This window comes from Poecilia formosa, unplaced genomic scaffold (genome assembly GCF_000485575.1).
Source record: "Poecilia formosa unplaced genomic scaffold, Poecilia_formosa-5.1.2 Scaffold26, whole genome shotgun sequence".
In the NCBI taxonomy this organism is placed as follows: Eukaryota; Metazoa; Chordata; class Actinopteri; order Cyprinodontiformes; family Poeciliidae; genus Poecilia; species Poecilia formosa.
In genome coordinates this window covers 2,145,200-2,165,521 of record NW_006799965.1, presented here as the reverse complement: position 1 = coordinate 2,165,521, position 20,322 = coordinate 2,145,200, and the positions used below count along the sequence as shown (strand labels likewise).

At 40.0% G+C, this 20,322-nt stretch overlaps 1 protein-coding gene across 1 annotated transcript in view; it reads left to right on the top strand.

The window, feature by feature from the left end:
- The window catches only part of nexmifb (neurite extension and migration factor b), an 83,932-nt gene extending 63,950 nt beyond the window's left edge, over positions 1 to 19,982 (top strand). The window contains exons 2-3 of the mRNA XM_007548379.2: positions 1,112 to 1,242; positions 14,847 to 19,982. Coding sequence (XP_007548441.1) covers positions 1,161 to 1,242; positions 14,847 to 19,036 — 4,272 coding nt within the window. The 5' untranslated portion in view covers positions 1,112 to 1,160 and the 3' untranslated portion in view covers positions 19,037 to 19,982. The remainder of the gene's footprint in view (positions 1 to 1,111; positions 1,243 to 14,846) is intronic.
- Positions 19,983 to 20,322: the final 340 nt, after the last annotated feature.

Here is a 20,322-nt window from a genome sequence, read left to right as displayed (position 1 = left end):
AAGTAGATGTAATGCCTCATAAGGTAATTACCCCCCTGAGCTGGTGTGTTTGCAGCTGCAGGCTGCAGCAGGGCTTCCCTTCAGGTAGCTCTCCCACTCAGGTCAGTAAACACCTAATGACATTTAGAGGAAAGAGGATGAAAGAGGTGGCACTTGGTGGTAGTCAGCTGCGCACTACCTTTGTCTTATTGTGTACCGTCTGTCTTAATCTCCCAGCCACCCCTTTCACACCACAAGGAGATCATGTTATTAGATCCCCTCCCTCTGCTCATTTGTCATCCGGCAGCACCGCTCCTCCAGAAAGGGATGGCAAGGGAAGGAAAAAAAAAAAAAACTGTGCAAAAAGGGGAAGAAACCACAACATCAAATGTTCATCATTTGCTGGCTCGGAGTGTGCATCTTCTTTTTTTTTTCTTCCACATTCACAAATTTAAGCTTCTCTACTGATTTTCTTTTTTGTTTGTTTGTTTCTTTCTTTTTTTTTGTCATGTCAACTATACCCTGCATGCACACCCAACACACATGTGCTGTACCTGCACACAATACCTCCCACCTGCTCTTTCACTATCAGGAACTGCTACAAATAAAAAGTATTGCAGGTGTTCAGAGTGTACCGTCACCTCCTCAGCCACACTGCTTTAATCTTTCTGTGAGCCGACTTGTTCCCTTGCTGCTCAGGGAGGCAGTCAGCTAATTATAATAAACAAATATGCTCAGAGATGCCTATGTGAGACTCACATAGGTTAACAACTCAGCTATAAATGTTAAATGAAGCCTAAAATAGGATAGTATGGCTTACAGTTGCCATAGCGATCCCAGCAGTGACTCTTTGTGTACTTTGTAGGTTGGAAAAGTTTGAATTAATCTTAGATCCTGCCATGCACAAAAGAAACGAGTGACTGCTTTGTGTCTCAGAGGTCTTTTTGACGACTCGGTCCGTGAATTTTTTTTCCCCACTTCCAAGAGATCTGTGTTTGTCTGTGTTTACGGTCACCCTGCATGTTGAACTCTGCACTTCTGCATTAGTCACATGCGAGTTTTTCTGCCAAAAATACTCATCATACTCATGTTTCTTGCTGTCTTTGTGTCTTTTTTTTTTTTTTTCTAACAGGTGGGACCGTCAGAATGATGTGTAGGTGGAGCAGCGTTGAGCCGTATTGATGGATGTGCTAGCAGACGGCAGTCTCACATTGATTGTGAAGACTTCAGAACCGGAAAATGCAAATATTGTGGAAAATACAGGTAACTAAAGTTGCTGTATGTGTAAAGTATGTTGTATGGATTTATGTGAAGGTGAATATTTTCTTTAGTGGAATTAAATATGTTTTTTTTTCTTCATTTTCAATCTGAAAAAACTTTTCCAAAAAAAAAAAAGATCTGAAAAGTGTAGGACCCAGCTTTTATTCATCACTCTTTACCCCATGAAGTACAAACCAATACCTATTGTAGTCATGTGTCCATGTGTGACTTAATAAATCCAGCTGTTATGTGAAGACTTTAGACATTTATTTGAGAACATCAGTGGACAAACGGCATCACAAGGGCCAAGAAACACGGCAGACAGGCCAGGGAGAAAGCAGAGTTAGTTTATAAATTAGCCCGTGCTTTAGATATCTCACAGAGCACCATTCATCCATCATCTGAAAATGGAAAGAGTTTGTCAAGACTGCAAACCTGTCCAGCCAAACTGACAGGCCAGGCCAGGAGAGTATTGTTAGAGAAGCATCCAGGAACCCCGTAGGAACTCGGCAGGATCTGCAGATATCCACGGGTTCAGGTGGAAGAATCTGTCCGCAGCAGAATGATTATTCGTCTATTTCACAAGTCTTTACATAAGAGGGAAATTAAAAAAAAAAAAAAAAAAGCAATTGTGGCAAGAAAGCTGTGAGAAGTCCCATTTGCAGTTTGCTACATAAGAGAAAGTGCTCTGACTTGATGAGACCAAAATGTTACTTTTTAGTTTATGTGGGAAACGATATGAGCAGCACCGTAAACACGCCATCTTCACCAATAAGAATGGTGGCTGCTGTTTATGGCAGAAACTGGGAAGATGATTAGATTTGGTTGTATTAAAAACTGAGGTCAGGAATTCTGTAAATCCCAAAGAAAAATCAAACAGTAAAAAGATAAAGTTAAAGATGGAACAATGTTGGGAGATGATTTGTTGGAAGCTGTGAAAGACTGACAATCATTTCCCCGTCATTTTTGCTGTAGACGCCACTCATTGTACAATCTTAACAACATACTTTAAGGGTTTGTGGTGGTAATTTTGCCAAAATGTGAAAAGTGAATGATGCATTAATTTTTCTCACACGCATGTTTTGGGAATATGTTTTGGGTGAACCTGGATGTGAACCCAATGCCATCTTCCCTTGAGGCAACTGCGTGCTAACAACCAATCCAGTAATGTCTTATTTGTTTCCTTTGTTTCAGTTGTTGATCTTAAAATGGGAAATTTTCCTTTTCCTCAGAATAAGTGAACTTGAATTAATGAAAGCTTTAAAGGGGGCAATTAGTCGTACCATGCTCAAGAAGTAGCTTTTTCTTAAATTAGTTTTTTTTTTTTTTTACCCTCAGTTTTAAGCTCTTTGACAAGAAATGGGGACGGAGCAACACCTGCTTTTTTCAAAGAAGAGAAGAAACATTAAATGAGGGTTTTTATGCTGTTGTTAATCCTCTCTCCTCATGCGCCTTCAACTCAAAAATATCACATCGGCGTATAAAATGGTGCAAATGTGAAAGAAGGGATGACAACTTACGCTCCAATAAGTGGTTAATTTTGTTGCCATGGAAAAAAAAATATAGAACATCTAAATTATATAGATTATTTTGTTAATTATTCTAAAACCTCCTCTTAGGTTAAGACTTTTTTATTCTGTCATTCTCATTATGTTTCATGATTTCACAGTAGTGGTTTCTGGGGGGAAAAAACCCCTAAATATTTTATTCTTTTTAATCAGTTCTTAAGGGTGAAATATTCTGTTATGCTTTTTATATCCAAGATCATGTATGTCCCAGGTAATCCAACTAATTTTACTACAAAGAGGACCTGGGTAAATGCAAAAAGCTGTTTTGAAATTAGCATTTAATTTAAAAGCTTTCCAAACCAACCATGAGAAAATGTAATAACTGCCAAGAGTTTGGCAAGAAATCACATCAGTGTGGAGAAGCTTTAACCAACTATTTGCAAAAAAATGTTTTAACTCACACATACTCTGGAGAATTTTAGCATGTTTAAGGTTATAAAACAAGACCAGATATCAATTACATCTACCTCTAAACTTTGAATACGCTACTTAATAGCCTTGATTTTGTTTGCCATTCAGAGTTGATCTTGAACTAGATAATTGTCCTGCTTCACAATCCAAGTATACCAGAGTTTAAGCTCAGACTGATGGCTAAATATTCTCCTTCAGGTTTTGAGCAAAAGCCTCATAATTACATAATTACAACAAGTTTTCCAGGGTCAGACACAGGGCAGCAGTTTTAATAAAGACGTTGCAATGAAGTCCTGGGAAGAAGCTTCACTGCTCTTTTATATTTATTGATAATGGAAAACAAAATAAACCTTTTCAGGCTGTAACATGTAATTTTTGAATTGCTTAAATAAAGGCATCATGTGTTGCTTTTTAAGATGTTTAGCCTACTTCATGTTGTCAGGTAGGTTGTGTTTAAGTGATTTCTTGAGTCTACAGATCCAACAGTAATTAGACTTTGTGGTTGATTGTGATAGATTACAATTAATTAATGATTTAAAAAAATATATTAAAAAACAGGTCAGTATTTGTCATGATATAGCCAGGTTGGTCTGGATAACTCTCCACCCCCCCCCCAATACAAAGAAATGATTTGAAAATTGCATTATGTATTTACACAAGTTATAAAATGTTTTTGATGATATAATAAAATCTGCAAGTGAACAAATATTTTTCTCATAACACCTTGCAATATAAAAATTAATTATCAGCATTAATTTCTGACAATGGATCCTATTAAACTGTCAGAAAGAACCAACAGATAGATGCTTTGGGATCTTGCTTGCACAGATTTCCTCATCATATCCCTGAAAATACAGTGAGATTTAAAAGCAGCAAGAACTTTGTCCATCCAGAGATGAATGCTCCTTATATAATAACGTAATATTGGATTGTTTTTCTTCAGTGTTTTTAATGTATGTAATAAAAAATAAGCAAAACAAGCAGAAACTGCATACTGGAATCTGTCCTACAGTGTTTATTCACCTCATCAATGATGAAGGAGATGACTGCAGAGAGGGTCATTTATTTGTAGTTTAAATACTTTGAAGTAATAACTGTGTTTGTGGTGCATGCAGAGAAGGTTCAGACAAGTTGAATATGCAAGTACAGCTTGAAAAAATTAGTTCTGTCTCTCCATCCAGAGTAACTTGTCATTTAGCACTTCCATAAGGGATACACTTTGGAGATCTTTTGCAGGATTAGAGGCTTGCCAGAGAATAATTGTGCATTCACTAATGGAAAATCTTTCTCCGTGCAATAAAGGATATAATCTGTTTGTGTGTTCAGATTTATTTTCTTATATTTAAAGGCACCGGACTTTCACAGCATTTTTATGGTAAAAAAAAAAAAAACAAAAGGTAATGAAAACAATAGAGGGGAAATAAATATTTTTATGCTCCAACAAACTTTATTGACGTAATTTTTTATCCTGATTGCTATTTTCACTGTGATATAAGCTCTTAATTTTAAAACTGTTTTGGAAATAAATTCATGTTTGCCTGCAGCTCAGACCGTTCAGCTTACTGAACATTTGACCCACTAGAGTAGATAATTATTCTAAAATTTATTTAGCATCTTTTCTGAGACAGTTTAAGAAAACCAGATCAAACTTCATGACATTTTTGTCAGCAGTGACTGCAGTGGGTTAATTCTTCATGATATCAAACAGCATTTTTTTTTTTATTGCTATTGTTCGTGTTTCTGTAGAACTGTTAAAATCACCTTAGTTGGCTCAGAGCAGATTGAACCTGAGGGCTTTGCTCATACAAGGTGCAACAAGGTCTACCTCCAAATTCTTCAATCACTTTAAATGGGTGCTCCAAACACACATTTAGACTGATGTATAGCAAAAAATCAGATGTTCAAATGTGATATAAAAAGACACATTTTTTTTTTCCACTTTATTGCTTATATACCAGAATAAGGGAGAGATTTTCCACATGCATTTTGAGTAATAATTTCTTTAAATTAAGAGTTTCATTTAAACCAAACTCACTATGCCCAATAATAATTTAAGGAAATCTACATGATGTCTTAATGGCTTTCTAAGCTTCTGACAGACTATTTGACAACAACTTAGTTAATTGGAAGCACACCTTTTAATTAATTTCAAGGCAACTTGCCTAAAAAATATTTAAGTCTTCTTGTGTGGCATCATGGAACATCTCAGGAAATCAGCCAAAGCTTCAGGAGGAAGTCTGTTTCATTTTTAGTACAATTTACTTATTCTTGAAGGTTCCATAAAAAAATTAAAAAAATTAAAAATCCTATGCAAACAAAATGAGAATGTTCAGCTATTATACTGGTGAGCAATAGAGACTCTGTCACATAGAGAAACATTTTATGGTACAAATAGAACAGCTTAACCCCAGAAAAGAGCAAAAGGCTTCATAAAAATACTGTGAGAGAGAGAGAGGGAGAGAAACAAGTCCTTTACTGAAAGACGTCTTAGAGGGGAAGAAGCCATTACTCCAAAAGCAACATAAAAAGTGAGACTTAAGTAGTGGGAGATATTTTATGTGATTTGGATAAAGTTAAATTGCAGTGTTTGGGAATAATAACTCTAGTTAGATTTGGAAGGAAAAGGAGAAAACTTGACAGCAGAGGAATACCACTCAAACTGTGACATGGGTAAAGGGTTGGCAATGTTATTACGTTTTTAACAAGAGGAAGAGCTAGCACGCTTTAGAAATAATTACTTGTTAGTAATGTTGACACATCATCTTAAGACATCAGGCCTGGAAATTAAAGCTTGGGCTCAAATAGGTTTTCCAAATAATCGTCTATTCTTTGGAGTGACCATCCCAAATATTGATCTCAGTCCTGTAGAAAATGTATGTGTGAACAAGGATGCAAGGTTTTTGTGTGCGTTCAAGCTTCATTGATTCACCTGTTTGGTCAGGAGGAACATGAAAAAAATCCCACAAACTATTATGTAAAGCTTGTGAAGGAATACCCAAATTGTTTGAAATAAGTCACACAATTTGAAACTCTATCAAATATCAAGAATCTGTGTCTGTAAAATGCTGAGTTTGAAGAAGGTAACACAGAAATTTTCTCTAACTTATTGTGGGAAATGGAGATAATTTTGGAAATCTTAGGTAACGTAAACCAGGAAAACATTAGTCTGATTGGATAGTCTCTTATCAAAGGGACATTAGTCTCTTTAATGTATAAAAATTATGCCTTTTTATACAGTATGTGTACAGTTTATACAATGACTTGGAGGCAAACTTATACATATCACCTAAGAGCTTTAGAGGAAGTATACATTAAATGTAAACTTGTGCACCCTGTTCTATTTAGGTTGCAAAATCATCCAACTTGGAAGAATAACAGCTGAAATTCATTTCAATGGCCCCAAATTAAATATTTTGTTATTCATAGTGAAAGTATTTAAGCTTCTCATCAGCACAGCATTCAAGATTGGTGAACTCCCCAAATGTGTATTTCTTGTATTTGTTTATACCCAACTCCTCTCAATGCTCCACTCTCCCAAACCTTCCCATTCAAAAAGAGTCGAGCGGTTCTGCATCAAAACCTGCAATATTTAGTTTCCATCAGTCTATTCTGCTCTATTGTTGTTTCCTGTCTATTTTAGAAACAGTAACTTTTTTTTCCTGCTTAAACAGCCAAGCACCTCTAGTTCTTAAATGAGATTTATCTTAGTTGTTTCACCTCTGGTCAGGCTCAGTGGGTAAAGTCCTACAAATTATCCTGAGCAACTCGCCTGCTCCTCGAGAGGCACCCAGAGGAAGAGAGAAGCAGTGAAGAAAGAGGGAGAAAAATGTGTAGAATGAGCCCAACAAAGGAGGAGAGAAAAGGTTGAAAACGGGTCTGCTGAGCAGGAATAGGCTACCTCTTTGGATAAGGACAGCTATGAATCATGCTGCAGTTACTCACCACTTATAATAGACATTCTGTACTATCTGGGCTCATTCTCTCCACCGCCATTCACAAAATGTCATATGTAGTGGAAACATAGCAAAAAAAAAAAAAAAAAAAAGGGGTTTTTCTTAGCTGACCAACCAAGCTGCATGAGTGAGCCTCCTCTCCTCGGCTGCAGAGCTGGAGAGCAACTAGCTGTGCATTTTGTTATTGTAAAGCTTCGGTACACGAGTGATAAGGAGTCGGAGGTTTGATAGGAAACAGATAGAGATCTGAAAACAGTGAAATTATTGATACGCATAGAATGGCAGTAATGGAAAAAATATTTTCCATTTGTTATTACTTTAAATGTTAGATTTAACTCACATCCCTACATTTAGACATTTAATTTTGTTTAAATGGGTTTTGCAAATAGACTTAATTAAAAAGGCATAGTTTTTTATAATTTTTTTTTTTACTTTTGCATTCAATCAGATATATTTATCTCCATGATCCAAAAGGAGAAATATGTAAAAGTCAGATGAAAGTTTCTTAATTCTGATTCTGTTTGACATGCTGAGCTTAGGCATAATGTTCACTCAGTCTCCCTCTCAAATTTGAGTCCATGTGGTGATTAAGTCAATGAGGAGGAGGAAATCGAAAAAAACATCTTGTTTTCAATAAACCTAAAACACCAGCACCCAGCCCAGAGATTTAAAAGTGCTCTGTGTGGAGTCTGAAGATGTCTTGTCACAACTCCCAAAGGATGTCTTAAGTTTTCTATGCACTTTTTTTTTAATTCTTTGACCCTACAAAGTCACTTCCAAGTAGATGGAAGGGAAGTTAAAATACTGATATAAAAACACAGCCACAGATGAATGATCTCTTATCAGTTTGGTTCAGAATTAGATAGTAAGGCATTTGCACCTGAAGCTATATAATTATTTTTGACTGAAGGATTATTTGATGGGACTGGTTTGTTGATTTACTCTGATCTATGGACATTAGCAGATGCTTTGTATTGACAGAGGATACCTAAATACTAAAAAAAAACACTGTAAAAGATAAGCTTTATGCTCACAAACAACATTTTTGGTCATTTCAGTGATCTGGCTCCTGACTTGCTGCTTTTTGAGTTTGTCCCTTTGCTTAATTTTAAGACTGTAATTATTTCATAATCCTAGCATAGATGAAAGGGCTTTAGTTTCAAAGGGCTCCACATTTCCTGCACATATGATCTTTGATGAAAAGGTGCTCACTTCATCTGCTTTTTCCTGTCACAACAATGTAGCAATGCTTTCATTCAACATATTCCCAGTAAAAAGGTCAAGAAAATCCATGGTTAAATTGTTTTAAAAGATTTCTAGAAGTTATGCCATCGTCCACACATGCCAGTTCCTTCCAATTGATGAGTGTGTGGCAAAAAGGCTCTATTTGTTCTTGGAAAGAATGCTTTAAAATTACTCATTCACCTTGAAAATGACAGGAATGCTGATTCTGTTTATGTTCCATACTTTCATAATGTTTAAAATAAAAATAAATTCCAAAATAAAAATAAACAAAGAAATATAAGAGAGAAAAACAACCGTGGAAAAGTCTGTAAATGTGTAGCTTCTGCCACAATAATAGATGAGGCAGGAGTTGCCAACCTGTCCCTTCTCTTGTGTCCATCACCGTGTCCCACAGCATGGCCTTGTTTGCTCATAGAGCTGGCTGGCACAGGGCAGCTTGATCAGGCTTTACCTCAGGTGGGAGAAGTCCCGAGTGTTGTACGCAGAGTCAGATAGATGCGATCCTAGGAGCCGAGGGTATGCTAACTGGTCTGGTCTGGTCTAGCCTGGGTTTGGCGGCAGTCAAACTGTCTAGCATGGCTGGGCTTGGCAGCAACAGGGATCAGAAGATCACCACCACCTGCCAGCAGTCAGGGTACTTCCATATGCTCGGTGGTGTATGCCTCTGCCAGATTGCGTGAACTGTGTCAAATCCAGCGTCGCTTTCTATTCGAGGAGCTTCCCTCCTGATAAAACCATTGCAAAACTGCAACTGTGTCAGGATGATCTCAGAGTCTGTTAAAGCTTGTTTTATTGTCAGTGTACGCGCAGTTCACCCCGCTAGCTGGGTATTGAGTCCTGGCAGTGTTGAGCATTTTGGATGCTTATCTAGTGCGCGTTTGCCAGCTCAGATTTAGTAGTAACATTATGCTGTGTCGTATCAGCAAATACGAAGCTGCTGATCCCCTTTTGACCTCTAATGTCAAACTCGAATTTTCAGCCGCAATCATCACTGAAAGACCGTCTGTGTGTGAATATATGTGTGTGAATATATGAGTGTGTTTGTGTACCTGTCTGACTGACTGATCTGTGGCACATTCTGAACAGCTGAAGAGCTAATGGTCCAGCTGGAGACAGATGGCCTCTCGATAACACTATACCCCCAAGCCAATACTCACACTCTATCACTCTCCCGCTCCAACACACACGCACGCACACCCACACACACGCTCTTGCATGAATCTATGCATGCACACACACATTGGATAGGGTACATTGTTAATCCATTACAAGCCCAGAGGAAACACATTTCTCAATATGAGTTTAATGTTTCCAAGCAATTTTCAACAATCTTTCGCAACATTAGATGGCAGCTTAGGTTTTGTGTACACAAGGTGATAAAGGAGGCTAATAATCTCTTTCCCTTTATTATTTTAGTGTAATTTCCTCTATTTTTGTGGCTAATTGAAGAGATTGTTGATAAACTTTCTGTTGCTGTTTTTGTAAAAATTCTTCCTATGTAATTTATTGCGAGAATATTTTCTAGCATTTTCATTCATTCTGTAGCTACTAAATTACTGCTACACAAAATACAAAGTGTTTACCGGATAACATTAAGTTGTCTCATGCTGTGCTGTGGAGGCCGATTGTCTGCACTGTTTCAAATCCTCTAACCTTAAATGTTAAGAAAAGAAAAAAAATCACTTTTAAAAATGTGAGAACATGAAGTCGGTTAAAAGATCTCAAAAAGCAGCATGTCTTGTCCTGATCTGGAGATATTCAAAAAAAATATGAAAAATAAAGTTATTAACACATACCAAACTGGAACTGGTTACAGACTAATGCATAGCACACTAGCAGGTTGAAAAACAAAAACAAACGGCAAGTGTTTGAAGGGCCTAGTCAAAGCCCAGACTTAAATCTTATTGAAATGCCGCAACGTGATCTTAAGCAAGTTGAAAACCATGTCAGTGAAGAAAAGGACCTCCACGGTGTTACCACAAACACCTGATGTCTGTCGGTGCCGCCAACCAGCTTCTCACATAGGACCAGGTGGGTTAGGATAGCTTTTTCTCTTAGTAGGATAAGTAATTTAATCATTTCAATTTGTATTTATTTATTTGAGCTATGCTGGATTAATATAAAATTAGTTTGATGATTTAAACATGGAACTAAAGCAAAAAAAGCAAAAAGAGAAGACATCTAAAACGGGCTGATATGAAGGTTCTTAGTCTGTCTCTATTGACTTTCTTGCCATTTGTTTGGTCAAAGTGTGAATGTTGAATATATGTAGCACCAGCTGGTTGATAGCTGTACCTGCTGTCTGTCTTTTCTAGTCTGACATCATCATTGTGGAGCATCATTTTACCATTTCATCTCTTCCTTTGTCCCACGGAAGTAGAGCCTGAGCAGGTCACATTACACGTCAAAATGGTAGCCAGAGTGTTAGATTAAAAACTACCCAACCTCTGTCCCAACAGCATCAAACCAGCATTTGGGTTAGAGAAACAAAACAGTAGTGTTTTATGTGCTGCTGCCAGTATTAAATGTAGGAAATGATGCCTCTCCTGACTCTCCAAAGAGAACATGTGTCAGTCCCAGGCATTTTGCTCTGAGGTCATTCTGGCTCACAGATTGAAAGGAGCTGATGACAAACGCCTCGCTGTGATGCTTCTGCCACCTCTGAGAAGCTGCTGCTGTAACAGTTTTCTTACTCTGTGAGGAAAAGAGATGATGCATATTCCTCTGGAGGTTTTCCTTCATTAAAGATGACAGTAGAGCAGTCGTAAGCTCATAGCATGAGTTTCATGTTGCACCAGTGTGTCTGCAGGCCGCAGACCCGCAGAGACCAGCTCTCCGAAATTTCATTACCTCATTAAATCACTCTCAAATCCTATCCATATTCAAAGATTTACTCATCACCAATACAGCCGTGCTGAATGCTGTTCACTAAGCAGCCTTCGCCTCGAGCATTTATCACTACCTCAATAGTGATTAGGCGCATCCAATTCTAAAATGGGGGTTGTTGCTAGTTAACCTCTGTGAGCACATTAATTGCTGTGCTGTGTTTTTCAATTTCGGAATTTCTTCCTGGCACTGTTTTAAAGAATATGTGCGAGACAGCAGCTTGGGATGGCGGTGAGGGAGGCAGGTGGAGATGATATTGGTTATACAGTCTCCAACATATGGGCCTGTCGTGTCCCATGTGTACATACCTGCCTCCGCTGCTGTCATCTAATTATGCAGAGCAAACAAAGCTATCTGCCTTCTGCTGCAAGCCTGCTTCTCTGAGTTTTGATTGTTACACACCGATGGACGTCTCCAAATGATTTGCTTTTGTCATGAAATGCTTGTTGGAAATTCCCAAAAACAGTTTTTTGTTTTTTTTAAGATGTAGTTCTAACTTGTATTTGTGTTATTTTTAGCTGTCAATCTGTGTTTATATATATATATATTCACTATGCTGCTGCATAAATGCTAAGTTGACTTTGTGCCTGAATTAGAGCCGGATACCTGCATGGAGTGAATCTGGAACATGACATGAAACTCCATAATATGTTGTTGAACTGAACTTTAATAAATTTGGTTTCAGTGTTTTCAGTTTGTGCTTCTTGGTAAAGAGACAACATGGGGTGGTGTTGTTGATGTTTGATTGTATTTTAAAAACTACCACTCATTTAATTTTGCTCTGCTTTAAAACTTAAACTATGGCACACTATTAGCTCATCATTTGGACTTCCACCGCTATTATTATGTGTTGATAGTTCATAGGTCAATATTCAGTTTGGTGTCTTCCCAAATAAACATACAATAAATTGATATTTAAATAAATAATAAAAATATTGACAGGCAGAAAGAATTGACTGCAGCTTTAATTGAAACAGAGTTTAAATTGGTCTGTTTCATGACACAAGTTTATTTGGCGAAATAAACTTTATTCTGTACATCTGTACACATACCTTGAATGTGAAATAAAAAGTAATAGCGGTGCAACAGTACATTAATCTGACGGTATTTTGGAAATATAAAATCCATTTAACTTATTGTTTTACACTAAAATGAAAACGTTTCAGCTACTTCATTGACTCTCATTTAATTAAACAACTAATCAAAATGACAATCTTCCTCCAAAAATCAAAAGCAATTATTTTGGTAAATAATTTTTTATACAATAAACTTTGACTTTTTATTGTCCAACTGATTACCACAGAGTAATGTGAACAAAGATGTACAGAATAAAGCACAACATTTAAATGTCCACCACCAGCATGACAAAATAAATCAAATAAGATGAAACATTTTTCTTTACTTCTTTACTTAAAATAGAAAAAGCATAAATATGCAGCATGTAATGAATATTGAATAAGCTGCAACAGAAATGAAGTGAAAGGACAATGGCTCAGGTCAGTCATGAGTGCAACTCCAAATGAAAAAAAGTGTTTCTATGATCTCTTTTATCAATATTTGAGACGATACTTCCATGTAAAGTGAATTTAAATTATAGTCATAATATGTGTGTTTTATTTATGAGTTTTGTTTGATTTGTTCATTAACATTAACTACAAAATATATTTCCTCAAAAAGGGAAAAGTATAGTTTATATAGTAAGTCTCCATTTAACTAAAAAAAAAATTCTAAAAGTTTTCTCAAATAGTTACCGACTACAAAATGTTTTAGTCAGACATTTCTAACTTGACATTTAACAGCTTAAAAAAATCACAGACATTGTCTTTTTTTATATATAATTAACATATAACTTTTTCCCTTTTGAAATGCTAAATGCTAATCTACCAGTCAAGGATGCCTATGCACTAGCAGTAGTTTGGAGAAATCAGTTTTTACTTCTGTTGAATAGTATTAGACATATGAAATGACAAATCACGGAAATGTACGTGTCAACTAAAACTACTGATGCAGCTGAATTATAGTTGATCGGTTATGATGGTGTCACTATTTTTGAGAACTCAAACTGTGTTTTAAAGAGTCTGTGGTAAGTGTAGAATTATTCAGTCCTGGTTTTATGGTTTTGCAAGTCTGTGTGCTGCAGTTATTCCTGTCAATCTAAAGCAGTTCCAATCCCAAAAACTATTGAAAGGTTCTCTGATTATGTGTTTTCACATAAAGAAAGTAAGTATTCAGAAGAAGTGTTGTGATAATGAACTCTTTTCAGCTTGGAACAACACTTTCATTCAATTCAGTTCAGATCAATACAAGATTGGATGCTGTGCAGATATCAATGTCTGCTGTGCAGATATTAATGTCTGCAGCATTATAAGTCCGTGGTGTATGAATCTTTATTTTAATCATTAATGTTTATAAAATGCATACAGTGGTGTGAAAAAGAATTTGGCCCCTGACAGGTTTCTTTTATTTTTTTCTTTTAGTCACAGTTAAATGCATCAGATCATTAAACAATTGTAATAACAGATACACAAAGAACAACTACTTAAGGTTGTCACAAAGTACATGCCCCCCTATAAAGAATTGCATACATACAAAGATGTACAAAAAAAATTAATGTAGTTAAAATTTTAATTGACACACACACAGGTCTGATTATCTTCAGACTTGTAGAAATCATATGAAAAACTCTACCTCAACATTAAGCAGAGAGATCTTAAAAAGCAAGACATCTTAGCCTTATTTAAAGAAATTTAAGGGTGAATAATAAATAACATTAGCATGTAGAAGAGAAAACCTGAGCTGTGGAGAACCTCCCCTGAACTAGTCTTCCTTCCAAAATTAATATAAGTGCTTTGATGTTTCATCCAGGAGGTCACTAAAAAACCCAGAACAACATACAAAACACTGCAGGCCTCAAAAGAACCAATTATTAGGGTTTTGAACTGATGTAGTAAAAGTCTGGACTTGAATCTTATTGATTTTTTTTTTATTTGCTAAGGTTACCTTTTTCTAATTTTAAACATTTATTTACTTGTGTGAAAATTTTGAATTTGACCCTACATATCTTGTCTGCCACAGTTTATTAGTTTTACCACCAGGTACTCAAAATTCTGCTGAGTTTCTTCCTTCCTTTCTTTCTTTCTTTCTTTCTTGCTTGCTTGCTTTCTTTTTTGCTTTCTTGCTTTCCTTCTTTCTTTGTTTCTTTCTTTCTTCTTCTTTGTTTCTTGCTTTCTTTCTTACTGTTGTTAATGTTTCCTGTAACAGGTAACTTTTTCATATCTTGCCTATTTTTTTTCCCATTTTATTACATCAACATGCAAAGATGTCCAACTTGACATTGTTAATACCCCTTATTGAATGTGGTGCAAAAAGTTAATTAGCAATGTTTAAGAATGGCATCAAAAACTGACACTTAGAGCTCCGGGGGGTTAATTGACACTAATTACATTTGAGCAGCTGAGAAGATTTTGACTACCGCACAAAGACACTGTTCAGAATAACAGTTCAAGGCGCTGATATCCTTTTTTTTTTTACTTTCTCCCTACAGGGGTATGTGAGCAGAGCGGTGAACTGAGTCTGTGCAGACTCGTCGATGCTGCGCTCCCTCCTGCCTCTTCACCTCCTCCTGCTGCAGAGACACCACAGCAGGTCTTCTCAACCCACCAGAGGACCACTCCTGAATCACCACCTCTTCCTCTGGCCCTTGGTGGTGACCTCTCTCTGACTCAAGCAGTGGCACATTGCCCTTCATCCAGTGATGCTCAGACTATAGGCCCCCACCTTCAACGTGCTCCCACATCACTTCCCCACCCAACTGCAGGCTCCTGGACCCTAACAGGAGAACCACAGAAAACATCCCCTCCACTGACCATCACCCTCCCACTCCCTAATACCATGATGGAGCCCAGCGCTGTGTCTGCACTGACAGAGGAGTGTCTTCTCCAGCCTGCTCGAACCTGTCTTGGCTGCCTAATTGAAACCCGTGACGCTACAGATCGCAGTTCCATCCAGAACCCCCCAACAAACCCCAACACCAACCCCGATGTGGATCCGGGGCTCAGCGTACGGATAGGGGATGTGAGCCGAGAGGACTTCTCTGACATCAACAACATCAGCATTCAGTGTCTGAGCCACGCAGGAGAGCCAGCAAGTCACTTTGGGGAACAGCTCCTCTCTGACCAGCTGCTAAACTTTCCTCTTCCCAAAGCCCCGAGTGAAGTCAAGAGAGCGGAGGAGAATAAATCCACTGTGGACTGCGACGACCCTGAAGATGATACCACAGCTAAGAACTTGTACGAGGGCCTGCTGCTAGATAAAGTCAGTGGAGAAGAAGTCCTTCTGGCTAATGCTGGTCAGGACTGGGGCTACTTCGAGTCCTTCATCAGCGAGAGCAAGATGGAACTGCTGGATCTTTGCTCCAAGAACGAACTGTCCGTCAACCTGTTCTCTGAGGAGGATGTCGACAATTTATTTGACGACGAAGACGACGACTCAACCCTAAGCAGTGACGTCTGCTCACTTAAGATTCGCTATGAGTCTTTCCAGGACAACATGAGGGAAAAAACAAATGTGCTCCAGGAGGAGACTCAGTTCAACTTCTTCCCCAGTGTGCTGGCCAACTGTGCCAAGAAAGAGGAAGGAGCGCCAACATTGAAGAGGAGCACTGAGGAGATCCAGTCCAAAACTGATGAGCTCATACTGGAGGCGGCACAGGAAGGGAGAGGTGGGGACAGCAGCGGTCGGAGCCCACTCGATGGCTCTCAAGGCTCCCCCATGTCCGCCTCCAAAGTGAGCTACCTAATAGACTTCAATTCCACAGAGGAGTCCGGAGAGTTCAGCGATGACAGCTCCTGTACTGGCTCCTCCTCAGACACCCTGCAGGAGGGCAAGTTTAAAAAGGGTCACTCAAAGAGATTTCTCAGTCCCTCAAACCCTCTCAACTACGGCCTGCGCTCCAAAAGAAAGGTGCGATACAGTGAAGATTACTTGTACGACGTTGACTCGCTGGAGAGTGAAAAGAACGCGGAGAAAAAGGAGAAAGGTCCCACGGGTCAGAAAGAAGAGGAGGATGTGGATTGGTGCCCTAAGAAACGCCGAAAATCCTGTCGGAAAGAGCCGCCTGTGGTCATCAAGTACATCATCATCAACAGGTTCAAAGGAGAGAGACTCATGTCGGTGAAACTGGGCAAGCTGGACCCTGTGGACGGAACAGTAAGTCTAAATGCCGACACAGTAAGCAAATATGAAATACTGGCTCCTCTCAAAGATTTCTGGCAGGAGAAGCAAAGACAGAGACAGGAACAGCTTAAGTTGGCTGCCAGAGATAAACAGCAACGTGGTTTTCATCTAAACGGACGCCACCACCGGCCTTTCAGTTCCAGTCACCCCAAAAGGAAATACAAGATTGCCAACAGGCTTAAGGTTCACAGAATTCAAACTGTGGAGCAATCAGCAACAACACAGGGTTCCCCTCTCTCTGATCAGAGCCATGCAGGTGTCACTAAAGAGGACCCCACCCCCACGGCAGGAGGAATAATAACAGCCACAGGCCTCCCTGTCACATTAGACTCAAGCTCCATAACGCACACAATCACAACCAAGAGCCGCTCTCAGGAGAGGGAGGAGAGGGAAGCGAGGAGACTGGGAGGAAAAGTCAGGATAAGGAAATTCAAAAGTGAAGCCAGGCTAAGGAGCACGAAAATGAAAAAGGCAGAGGGAGAGAAGGGGAGGAGTGTGACAAATGAAACGGATGCCTGTGTCAGTGCTGCACAGATTGAGGAGCCTGCTGCTGGGTTAGAACAGGCAGCCGTTAGTTCAACTACAATCAAACCCCATTTCTCTGACAATGCCACCAACGCTCATGCATCCGAGGAGAAATTTCCCTTTGTCTCCTCCACCTGCTCCCCTGACAAAGCACCTTCCTCAGAAGAGGTGGAGACAAGTGTCCCTGTCATCCCTGGGGGCTACCTGCAGACCCTGTTAGATGCTACGGATTCTTCTGGTGGAGCAGCTATCTCTTATTTCCCCCAGCAGACCTCCAGGCAGCAGTATCCTCTGGGGCTGTCCCTGGAGGAGAAGCAGTTTTCCTCTCTGCAGCTTGCCCAGAGTTGTGTGCTCTCACCCCCCTCTGAGTCGGAGCTCCAGCAGTCTCCTCAGAACTGCCCCAGCTTCCCCCAGATGTGGCACCCACAGCTCTGTACAAATCACAGCCAGAGCTTTGGGCCTGAGACCCCCGAGACTCCGATCTTACCCAACAACTTCCCAGCTGCTGCTGTGCCCCTGAATGACAGCTTGCGAGTGTCTGACTACAGCCAGCTGAGCCCCGAGGCTGACAGGCTGCTTTATGAGAAGAGCTACCTGACTGAGGCGGGGCTTCAGCCTGGGGCAAATCTGCAAGCATGTCAGTCTGCCTGCGCGGAGGGCCAGGTGCAATACCAAAGAGGGTCCCTGTGCACAGACAATGGTAGGCTCATCAGCTATGACTCAGTGGGCTCCCTGTCAGCCTCCTCCAGCAATTACAGCTCTCTCAGCCTCAAGTCTTGTGAACGAGAGGGTGAGGAGGAGGGCCGAGACAGCTTCTTAGCTCATTGCAGCCCTAAAGTGGTGATTCAGCAAAGTGTGGATGCCCTTACCCCTCTCAGGGAGTCCTCAGACCTGCTGGATATCTCCAACTTCACTCCTGACAAGTTCAGACACTCATCACTGTCAGAGCTTTCTCCTCCCGAGACCCCCAACCTGTCCCCCCAGGTGGTGGGGCGTGAAATGAAAATGGCAGGGAATGTTGGAGAGTACCAGGATGTTTCCGATATGACTATAGACTGCAATAGGGAGGTGAAGTGGAACTGTGAACCTATACAGCAACAGGAGCACACAACAAATGCATACACAGTGGAGGATGGCCAGTTTCCCCTGCACAACTTCAACAGTCAGGATGTCGGAAGCTTGGATAAAAAGGAGCTGGGAGAGTTTGAGGAACAGACAGGTGCAAAAAGCATAAAGTCCAAGAGGAAAGGCAGCTGCAAGCAGACAGCCACAGGGCAAAGCCCAAAGAAAAGCCGGGCTCCTAGAGCTCCCAAGTCAGAAAAGGTCAAGACTCCCAAACAGAATTCTCGGTCGACCAAAAAGATAAAGGCCATGTTGGAGGGCAAGGCAGCAAAGAATCAGGCAGGTGGCACAGGCCTAAGTGACAGTAACAGCACTGGGGACTGGCCTGGCACTGGCTGGTCAGAGAGTAACAGCCTAGTAGGGGATGACCAGAGAGAATTTGAGGAACCCTCGAATATTCTGTCCAACATTGTTTCTGGCATGGCCGAAGTCCAACGGTTCATGATGGCTTCCATCGAGCCTTTGTGGAATCCCATGTCTGAGGCCTGCATGCCCTCTGAGGCCAACAGCCTCAACCTAAAGACTCTCAAAATTTTGGCAGGAACGGAGGCTGACCTGAAAAAGAAAGGAGCCGTACTAACGGGGGCCGGCAGAGGCAGGAAGGCGGGTGGGAAGGGAGGAAAGAACCAGGCCAAATTCAACCCAGCCCACCCTCTGTTCCCTCAGCTCGCGCTGGGCTGCAACATGTTTGACAAACCCAGCTTTATCAACCCCGGGCCAGCACACAAAAAGCTCTACCGCCACAAGACCAGTGCAAAGTTCCCTCGGATTGAGACACTGAAAGGAAAGCGAGCTGAGAGAGACCCAAATAAGGACATAGCACTGATGACTTCTTTTGAAAAACTGAGGTAATATTTTGTTATCAGCTGCTGTTGTTCCCCTCCTTCTCACTCCTCCCCCCACTACCTGCTCAACCCTCCCTCCCAAACATACCTACACTGATGCTATGCCAGAGCTGCATGAGTACTTCGTTTCCCCTGACTACTCCCACTTCCTTTTAACACCCCTGAAGAGGAAATGATTATCTGCATGAAAAAACTTCTTGTACTTTGCAAACTACCTATTGAGTGATTGTGTCAAGCTTGATTGAGATTTGAAACGACCATGGCTGCAATTTTTTTCTTGCTTTTGTTGTTTCTTGCTTTGTTTGTTCTTCTTATAGTTGTTTTTGTTTTACTTTTGTCTGAAAAAAAAAAAGAAAATAAGCCTTGAAAACAGTTCTGTCGCCTTTTTGAGGAACTTCGTTTTTGTATTTTCTAAGCAGAACTATCTCCCTTGAATTATAGATTTATTTTGCTTTTCCCCTAAAGATGTAGCTATATACACAAATGCATTGAGTGACATCTACGCACCCCACCCCCCTCCTCATCTGTTTTTGTATGCAGAATATGGATGTCCTGTTGTTGCTGTCCTTCATACACTGCCTGGCTCATTTCAAGAGGGGAACCTACTGTTTATGAGCCCTATTTAAGAGCGAGACATTTTGAACACAAAAGATGGGACCATTTTGTATTGATGACATATCAGACGTCTTTTTGTTTTTTCTTTCTCTCCTCAAAGTTGGAATGACTCCCCATTTCCTGTTATTGAGTGTTTCGTTTACTTCTGGAGTTGAGAAGAACTGGTTATCTAAATTTACATTTTTACGCCTTGCAAATTCATTAAAGCTCCACCCTCAGAGTATTTTTGTCAATGTTGTTGTACAGGAACATGCAATATTTGCAAAAAAAGATGATTATAATCTTAAAATCGATGTGCCAAAAGTAACAATGCTGTGTAAATGACCTCTTATATATGTGTGAATATTGGCTGTTCCTCTTTTCTATCCATTGGAATATTGGCTGCTTGGGTTGGAGACTCCTTACAGAGACTTGCAACTACAGGAATTCTTTATTTGAGACTTTTTCTCTCTTCTCTGATGAAAGGCACCAACAGCTGGCAGTGGTACACCGCCACTCACGAAACCAAATCAGAAAGACTCTGAATTCTCCTCGTTTCCCCCCCAACTTTGTTTGCCAAATTCAATTTACCTCAACATCGCCTGGCATGGAGAAGCAACAAAAGTTAGGCAAAGGGGAGATCCGCTCTGAAGGCTACAGTAGAGGAAGGACTGGGTGAAAAGAGAGGTTCAACTGACC